This window comes from Nannospalax galili, unplaced genomic scaffold, assembly GCF_000622305.1.
Source record: "Nannospalax galili isolate Female #2095 unplaced genomic scaffold, S.galili_v1.0 scaffold477, whole genome shotgun sequence".
NCBI lineage: Eukaryota > Metazoa > Chordata > Mammalia > Rodentia > Spalacidae > Nannospalax > Nannospalax galili.
This window is the reverse complement of record NW_008339438.1, coordinates 62,318-72,395: the sequence shown is the minus strand read 5'-3', so window position 1 is coordinate 72,395 and position 10,078 is coordinate 62,318. Positions and strand designations below refer to the sequence as shown.

The window sequence follows — 10,078 nt, the reverse complement described above, 5'->3', positions numbered from 1 at the left end:
TATATATATATGGAGTTAACCTACAACAGGGGGACAATGCCTAGCCAAGGCACCATAAGCTATCATATTAAAAGGCTAGTGCCCAGTATGGGTTACCTCTTTTCTAGTTATTGACAGTGGGTTCCCACAGACCGCCCCCTTACAAACATTACAGGTCTTTGCCATTGTTCTTGGTTACCCTACAGACTTGATGGTAGGACACTTATGTTAAAGACACCACATACTTGAGTCAGGAGGCATGGAGAAAATAAGCTGGTATTATCCTGGAAGCTGCATCCACATTGGCCAGTTTTCATAGTGCTGGAAGATTTTATACATGCTACCTATCAAAAATCTTACCCACTTGTGAACTCTCTGATCTACAGTAATGACTGGCCCAAGTAAGATATGTTTACTTGTGCAATAGTGACAAAGTTGTTAAGGAGTAACCAACCACTTTCTGATGGATTTATAGCCCACTCCACAAGACAGAACTAATGCCTGGCATCATTAACAGGGCCAAGAACCTGTGGTTAAAGAAGTCATAGGCTGTGGGGGAATGCCTACTACCATCCTGCTGTATTGACAAAGTATTAAACTGACTTCTGAAGACATTCCCTTATACCCTTAGATTATTGCATCTCTCAACCCTCAACAGTGAAGCCTCTTTTGCAGTAGATGACAATTCAATGTGCAGAGAATAAGAGACTGTGAAGTGATCAGCTCCAATGGGACTTCTGTATCACACTCCATCCCCAGGACTTGGGGATCACTGGGGAACAAGAGGCAAAAAGACTGTAAGAGTCATAAATAGTGGATGTCTGCAGTGAAACAGAATTTGCTGGACATGACAATACTGTTACACATAAGAACTCACAGTGGCTGTGACTGCATGCATAAGATCTGCACAAGATCAATCCAGCTAAACTTCCAACATGGAGGGGTAAGGGGCTCATTAAGTCCCACCTCTATTTGAGGAGCTATTGGCAATTCATGGCTGCACGGGGAGGGAAAGTAAATTGTCTTCAGGGATGTGGCCTCTAGAAGTCTACCCATGCTCCCACATCCATGCACAAACAGGCCACACTAAGTGGACTCAAAGGTTTTGTTTTTTTTTTTTTTTCAAGAGAGAGTACATGAAGTTTGGAGGAAAGGTGAGGGGTGGAAATGGGGAGTGGACCTGATCAAAACACATTAAGAATCAGTTGAGAAAATAACTTAAAACATGCCTATGAATGATAGTAAAAGTAGAATTATAGGATATATTAGGAGGCTACAGAGACAGTAGTTCTAACTCACCACACACTCTCCTCGAACACATATGCTGTATGGATCTTTGTAGGAACAACGTGTCCCATCATGCACCAGCTGTTTCATGTAAGCAACATCCCCAGTCTCTTTGGACTGACAGTAAAGGTGGCATCTTTTCTTAGCTGTGTAAGAGGGAGGCTTAAATTAACTATTTGCATGAAAAACAATGTTTGACCAGCACAGTCCAGTATATTTTTAAAGTACAAAATTTCAGTGTGGGTTCCTGAAAGGCAAATGGGGCATATGAAAAGTATAGATAGGCCGGTGTGTATATTTGATTTAATGTGACTGATTAATGATTTTTGTTATTTAAACTGGGATACTGCTGAGCATGAAAAGGGACTCTATTAATTGAACAGGGACATCAGGTATGCACTGAGATTGCCCCAGGCAGATTATATTGTCCAACCTAGATTTCACTTTGATCAGCTCTTTAATAAGTCTTGATTCAAGACCAATTTTGTTTTAGTAACATTCTGAACCCTAAAAAGGTTCCTCTTCAGTCTAATCACTCAGTCGATGTCTTTGCCCTTGTAGTACTTAACTACATATGATCCATGTCACTCATTATGCCTTTGTTCTAAATGTATTCAACTTTGACATATGCATGCTCCTATTTCCTTTTAAAAAGCTCCAAATTGAACCCAGAGTTATATGCACTTTTCTTTTAGTAGCCTTTAAGAAATACGACAAGAGATTTCAATTTGAACCTGCCTAATCTAGGCATTAAGGGTAAGAAGTAAAACATTAGAAGAGAATTTCCAAGATTGTTTTTAATAATTAGTTTATAAAATGTTATGAATTACCTTTTGTTAATAAACAATGTTCCTGCTTTTTTTATCTTGACTCAGCTTTAAATGAATTATATATATGTGTGTGTGTATATATATATATATATATATATATAATATATTCCTGATTATTTCTTAGTTTGAGGATTCAGTTGAATCAGGAGATTCAGTATTGCTTCTGGTGGGGACAGTGATAGGACTGTTTGCCAGACACAATGTCTAACAATCCCTACCTCTTTAGAGAAAGACCTCCTTAAAGCCTTGGATGTCTTGCCTCTGGACATACCCTGCCTCCTGTATTACCAAATAGAGCCCAAGAGTCCAAGGACTTGGTATTGACCAAGCTTAAACTCTAAGGGAATATACAGATAGCAGGAAAAAGAAGCTCATCTACTCACCATCTGGATGTTCATGTGGCAACCAATGGTGTTTGGTATTCTGGTATTCAAAGTGGGAGTTACGCTGCTGGCACTGCTGGGCCCTGAAGTCCTCAAAGTGCTTCTGGCATTCTTCTGTATTACAGAGCTGGTACTCAAAATTAACACCAGGACAGTCCAGACCACCATTGATGGGCCTAAGAAAAGACAACACTTTAAAAGGCTGCCTGGCTTCAGCCCAGCAGCTCAGGCTTGCAAATTCACTGTCGCAGGGCAGACAGCCAGTACTCTGAGCTGCCGGCAGAGACTGAATGATCTTCCTAAGTCTAATGACTCTCCAAATGCACCCTTCTCTCCTTGCTGTGGGGTAAAAGACCCCTACATTCCACCTAAATCAGTTTCTAAAATAATTTTTTATTTATGACCAAAGTATACAAAGATGAAAAGTATGCACACAAACTCAGGTAAATGATGTTTTCTACCATGCATAAAATATGTAAATGCAACTCAAAGAAACTCTCATCATATAGTTTTGTGTCTCTTTTTTCCTATGTAAAATGCAAAATGAAATTATCTTCCGAAGAGGAAAATGGTTATGATTCAATGGGATAACATTTAAAGCACCCAGAGTAGACCTTGGCTTACAATGAAGCTTGGGTTACTCTTACTGTTATATTTTGATTGTTTTTGTGATTTCTAATAATGTTGTACCATCTCACCAAGACAGTATGTACCCCCAGTGATCTTTATTAGAGTCATGCTCAGGGTCATCCTCCTTCCAGAAGCAGATAAAAGGCTACTCACATGTTAAACCCCAGCTGGACAAGAATATCCCAGTTTAATGATTCCATTGTTTTTCTTCAGAAAATAAAAAGAGGCATACAGTAAGGCTTGAATGAATTTTGTCTGGTTAGATTAATGGATGCTTTTCCCTCTAGTTGTCTCTGGCAGTCTGCCACCATCTTTCTGCTGTTCCACACTGAAGCAATTGAACCTACCTTCTCGCAGAATCAATGTGGCTGGTACTGCTCCCACTTAAAGCCCCCTTGTTCCTTGATGGACATTTCGCAGCCCACAGTGCCTGTACACATAACATCTACTATATCTGCTCACCTTCCTAAGAGTCCCAAATGTCACGTTCTGCTTAAGAAAATATCTCCTCTTCATTTAAGCATCTCTTCTTCATTACTGACTAGCCCACCAGATTGATAAGGTTTATTCAAAAGATACTGGATTATATGTCAACAATATATTTTCATATCCTATATTTTATATGTAGTATAAGAGAAGAAAGAAACTAATAACAGAATACTGAACCATTTTCTGGTTTATCTAGTAATGGGAATTATAGGGATTATACTCACGTAGGATTATTGCACTGGCGTGTCCTAAAACGAACACCAGTTCCACATGTCCGGGAACAGGAGCCAAATTTGGTCCATGATCCCCAATTGCCATCTTGTTTTTGTTGATTAGCATTCTTCCACATGCAATGCCCCTTATAGCACCACTTAGGAAAATGACAAAAGAAAATTATGGCAATCTCATATACACTAAAGCTGAACCATTTATTCGAAGGTCTTCACTTACTTCCCTCCCTACTCCAGATGAATATTCATTGATAATATCCACAGGTATTTGCACACTAAGGTGCATAATCAGAATAATACCTTAAATTCACACTGTTAAACATAAAATTAAAGTGAAAAAGTTGGGACTGGTGAGATGTCTCAGTGTTTAAGAGAACTTGTTGCTCTTGCAAAGGACCTGAGTTCATTTCCCAGCACCCATATCAAGTGGCTCACAACTGCCTGTAACTCCAGCTGCATGGGATTCAGTGCCCTCTTCTGGCCTCCATAGGCACCTGCCCATATGTGGCATTCACTCACACACATATGCACAAATTAAAATAATAAAAATGAAACATAAAAAGGAAAAAGTAGCATTTACTCAGGTAAGCTGATAAATGATAAATTCACGAGTGAGTACCCAAGTTGCCCAGCAAGTTCTGGTTTCTGCTTCATCTCTCACTTTTACGTCATCCCTGGCTTTCTGTATGGTAAAATGCTCCCTTTCAAACAACAGCATGCAAACATATCTTAAGTTAAAAATAATGAAGAAAAGCTAAAACTATATCTAGATTTCAAAGTATTTTTAATTTTACAAAATATTAATTCACAATGCTTTTGAGAAATAGGTCAGATAATGATTTTTACCTTCTAGATAAGGAAAATCAAGTAGCAAGAAAGTTTATGAGTATTTTAGGGCCTTTGTGTCCAAGAAGTGCTAAGGGCTATAGAGCCCCAATACCATAGGAAGTCCTTGATAATGCTCCCCAGCATACACCAGGTGCTCAAAAGAAGTTATATTTCTTTTAAAAAATTATAATTGCTTTTTATACTACATACGATATTTATTTTTATTTTATTTTGTATTAATTTTTGAGAATTTCATATGAGTACTATATTTGCATCATTTCCCAGCCCCACCATCCAGCTCCTCCCATGACCCCCCTTCTCTCTCAATTTATTATTCTTTGATTATGATTGTTACACACACACAAACACACACACACACACACGTATATGGGCTGATCACTTTGACTGATAGCCTATCAGTGAGTTTGTCTTTGGATTAAAGCAATTCTCCCTCCCTTAGCAACCATTGGTTGCTATACCTCTTCATCTAGAGGTGGAACCCTGTGAAATTTCCCCATTCACATTTTCATGCCAGCTGGCATCCTTATGTAAGATTTGTTTAGCCAACCATATTGTGGAGATTTCATGGATGAAGCTTCCCTTTATATGCTTAAATATAATTACTTGTAGTAGAGTTGCGTATTTAAAACTGATTATACACTTTAGTGTATAACTTTTTTAATAAGGCAAAAATGAGTCAACTCATTATTATTTTTAGTTAAAAACTTATTGACTAAATAGTCCCAAAGCAAGACACCATGCATAATGTAACTGGCATAGTGTCTTACAGAATGCAGGTACCTGCAGGGACAGGTTTTATTATTATGCATAATTCTTATACGAACAGTTCATATATGTTTGAAATCAATTTTTAAAATGTAAAAGCTATATTAGTCTTTTCTGTCAGCTTTAGGGGTTGTCTACAATAGCTTATTTCTAAACTAGTCAAGGCTCTTCAATTTGAAGTCTTAACGTGCCTTTTTTCAGGCTCTTTGCCCATAAGAGAAGCACAGCATGGCATTTAGTCCCACTATACAATATGCTATTTAGAACATTTAGACATCTTTCCCCTAGGAGTAAAGCCAAATTTTCTGTATAAATTGACATGACTTTATTTCTGGGATGTTCACAAGAAATGCCAAGCCAGCAAGTAAATCAGATCCCACAATTGGGCCAGAGATCTGCTGAGCTGCTGCTTCAGTTCTACCCAGAGTGAGCTCAATGATTGTCCCAGATAAGAGCTCCTAGTCCCTTGGCCTGTAAATGTGGCCTTATTCAGTAAAAGGTTTGATGCAAATGAAATCCAAGTTGACCATACAATCCTGGGGTATCCATGTATTCTCAAAATACAGCACTACATGAATGAGTTCTTGCAAGACATAGTAGAGGGAGAACTGGCAGCTACAGTAGCAGACACCAGCGGGGTATGTTCATGAGTAAGTAGCCAGTAGCTGGGAGAGGGGAGAACCTGTTCTCCACCAAAGTGTCTAAAGGGAGCACATACTGACTTCACCTCAGCGGGGCTGATTCCTGCCCTCCAGAGCTGTTGCAGAGCATACTACAGGAAGGTAGTATACTATCTTAGTGCCTTACCATAAGGCAACTGCAGGTTGACTTCACCTCAGCGGGGCTGATTCCTGCCCTCCAGAGCTGTTGCAGAGCAAACTTCTACTGTTTTGGGCTACCACATTTGTGGCAATTACAGCAGCCACAGGAAGGTAGTATACTATCTTAGTGCCTTACCATAAGGCAACTGCAGGCATTACAGTTTCCATAAAGATATCAGCCCAGTGATATCCATCATTTTCTGACATGTAAAGATTCCCATGCAGCGCATCATGAATCATTACTGCATAAGTAGACACACTCACCTTTCCGGCAGCACATTCAGTCCCATCAAGTGGTGGGCCCTTTTTAGTCTTACAGAAGTATGGGTTATCAGGATGGCTGCACCACAGCTGTTTACATGGGTCGAAAGTTCGAAACTAGAAGAGAAAGAATCAAACTCTCAGGAACTTGCAGGAAGCAGGAGCTATGAACCACACCTTCTATACAACTTCTTCACATTATGTTTCCTGGATATTTTCATCTCAAGTTAAGAGCCAAAGTTATGACATGTCAAGAAATAAACACTACATGGGAATTGCAAGTTGGAGCAACGTCTCCTAAAACAGCAATGGTAAGGGCAATATTTTCTACCACATTCTCTGATTGTCTTCAGTGTTTGTGCATGTCATTTCTATATTCTGGTTTTCAAACAGGAAATATTGGCATTTTAGAATGTTAGCAGTTATTATACATATCTTAAATGTGAAATCTTATCATAAAGCTTTGACAGCCCAAGTCATTGAAAGGTTTCTTTATCACTGATATCTGTACACTAGAAATAAAAAAAGCTCTTAATGATTAGTTGACCAAAAGTAGAAATTATTTGTAAACCTTCTATGTGAATTAGGATATCAAAGTGCAGCAAATATCACATTGAATTTTCACAATTTATGAAGTACCTCCCATGATTTTGAGTCTCACACCAACCCATGGCTGAGAAAGAGAAGGTACAAATTCAGGCTATTTTTCAAATGAAACATGGTATCAGAGCCAGACTTGAATCTTGGCTTTCTCATTCTTCAAAATGTTAGTTTCCTAAAACATGAAATTAATACTAAAATGTTTATATAAGTGCACATACACGTATGTGTATACTTTTGCTCATTTGCATTTTCCTCTCCAAATACAAAACTTTATCATCCTTTAAATGCATTTTTAAAGCATCAAGCAATAGTTTACCTACATATCTATTGCCCACTCTGCTAATTACACCTCTGAAATCTTATGTCTATAGATTTTTTTTTATTAGTGCTCATCCTTAAGCATGGATATTTTTGTGCTAAGCCCTATTACTTAATTCAGAAACAGTACTTTTCCATGACACTGATCTGAAGCTCAAGACTTCTTAGATAGTAAACATTAATATAAGTAATTAGGATGTTGCCATGTATATCTTCTGGACAGCCTAGACACTGTATATGGAAGATTTCAAACAGCAGATCAACTTTATTGTAGCATTAAGAAATATATATTTTCTTTTTTGTTTTTTAAATTTTTAATAACCACATGATTAGAAGAAGCATTTCATTACATCTTTAACATATTCAGTAACACACTCCAGAGCAATGCAGTACATCTCTTGGAACATCTGTTGCTGAATTGCTCAGTCCCTCTCCCATATCCATAAGAATGCTGTAACCTTTGACCAACTTCTTCAACCCCTTCTAAATACAAACTGTATATAAGGAAAGCTTGCAGTTCAATAAAGCGGACCCTTGACAAGTGGACTTGCTTGGGCTCCGTCTCCTCTTTCTCGCCCGTTTTTCTTTTCAGGGAGTGGTCCCCCTCGAGCTTTACCTGTACAGGGTATTGGTTGCACTTGGATCCTGGGCACCTGTGTATGTCTATAAAGTCATCAGAAAGATAAAAATGGTAATGTTTATCACCTCTACTAATTAACATGACATAAATTTCCATGCTTCCTCCTCAAATATACTTTTTTAAATTTGTTTATTTATTTTTGTGTGTATATCACTCAGAACATCCCAAACAATCTTATTCAACTATACACCCACTTCCCAGATGGCACCCTCCCACAGCCTCCCTCCACTAGAGCCCTTATACTCTGATGTCCCTGCTACTGTCTGCTGTGTTGTCGGCATGCCCAGCCATTCCCCACTACTTGTCCATTTAGTGAATCTAGTCAGCCTATCTACAATTCTTTGTTTTAGGAAGGTCAGCTGTTCCTCATCTAGCAGCAATCAGTTGTCATATTCCTTTAAATAAGATTGGGGTCTGTTGTTCATTTTCCCAGCTCTATGCTGGGTTACACTCTGGGACTCCCTTTGGCCACCCTGGCCAACAACTCAAAAGAAGGTATCTCCTATCTGGCATTGTTGCTTGTTATGTAGCCTTTAGCTATGCATATGGACTCTTATGAAATTATGTTGGTCCATTTAATCTTTGGTTATACTTTCCTTTTGGGAGTTTAAGACCATACAGTTGGACCAGATAAACTGATTTATTTTTACTCTTAAGGTTGTTTGAGCATCTGTTCCTCAGGGGTCACATGGGCTTGGGAGGAGCCCCTTGGCTCCTTTCTTTTACCAGTTCCATCCTTTCTTTTACCAGTTCCGCCTATGTGAAGATAAGTCAAAGGTCCTGCTCGACCATAGTTGGCTTTCCTTGGAAGCATGGAGGAAATGATTCCTCTGTGTTGACCCTCCTCTTTGTAGACTGGACACTGGTTCAAGTCCATCTGATGGGGTCTCCTCGGCCTCCTTGATCAAGAGAACAGGTGACCCACCACAATTACTGGACATTTTGAGAGATACTCATAGTCCCCTGGAACAGGTAGACCTAGGAGGGGAAGGAGGAAGGAGCAAAAACTGTCCTTTATGTTCCTCTTACCAAATTCTGGCCTCAAAGTATGTCTTTTGAACATCCAAGAAGGTTAGTTCCACCAGTCTGGTACTTTTAATTACTGTGTGGCATGTAGATAAATCTTGAGCAAAGACCAGTTGTTCTCAGATAAACATTACCTAGACATATATTTCTTGATCTGCTATGTATAATTTGTCAGTAGGTTGTTGGAGTAATAGCATTCCCTCTGGTTTTTAAAACTAGGTAGGGATAAACATTACCTAGACATATCACCCCTCCATCATGGTTTTCCCACTTAAGGTTCCCCAATTTTCCCCTTTTCTCCCTTAATAATACCCTTCTCCTATGGTCCTACCTTTCTTGAGCTCTTTCTTTCCCTTTATCCCCTAGGTTCCCTTTGCTTCCCTGCACCTGCACCACCCGCCACCCTCTTTCTGGGACGCTGGGGCTGACCTTTCCTCTTCCTGATCCTTTGCATCTAGACCAACCCAGCTCCTCAGTGCAGTCATCAGGAGCCTTTGGGGCCGCTTCCTGCCCCCATCTTCCTTTGCATCTATGGGTGGCATGGCCACTATCTGCCCTAGACGAGCATCTTTCCTGGGCCCAGCTCCCAGGCCAGTCCAACCCCTAAATTCCTGAGGCCAAAATCTTTCCTGGAGGGATCGAGACCTTAGGAGAAAGCCTAAGAGTATCTGATCCTCATCTGACTTGGGCCTCTGTGGGAACTCCTGAAGACCAAAGCCATCTGGACACTCCAATATAAAATCAAAAGAAAGAACCAGAAGCTTAGAGGAACCAGCTTTTCATGCCCAAAAAGTAAACCACAAAGACATATAGAATTTCTAAAAAGAAGCAGACCTAAACTTGAAGGCTTGAGTCTCACACAAGAATCATAAACTACAAAAGAAATTCACATGTCAACATCACAGAGAAAAAATAATAACATGAAAAACCAAAATAACATATCCCCACCAAATACCAGTAATCCTCT

General features: G+C 39.4%; 1 protein-coding gene across 1 annotated transcript in view; it reads right to left on the bottom strand.

The window, feature by feature from the left end:
- Positions 1 to 10,078, bottom strand: part of LOC103735052 (A disintegrin and metalloproteinase with thrombospondin motifs 3) — a 90,907-nt gene that overhangs the window by 33,155 nt on the left and 47,674 nt on the right. The window contains exons 8-11 of the mRNA XM_008834145.3: positions 6,528 to 6,641; positions 3,823 to 3,968; positions 2,480 to 2,655; positions 1,279 to 1,412 (exon numbers count right to left, since the gene is read on the bottom strand). Coding sequence (XP_008832367.2) covers positions 1,279 to 1,412; positions 2,480 to 2,655; positions 3,823 to 3,968; positions 6,528 to 6,641 — 570 coding nt within the window. The remainder of the gene's footprint in view (positions 1 to 1,278; positions 1,413 to 2,479; positions 2,656 to 3,822; positions 3,969 to 6,527; positions 6,642 to 10,078) is intronic.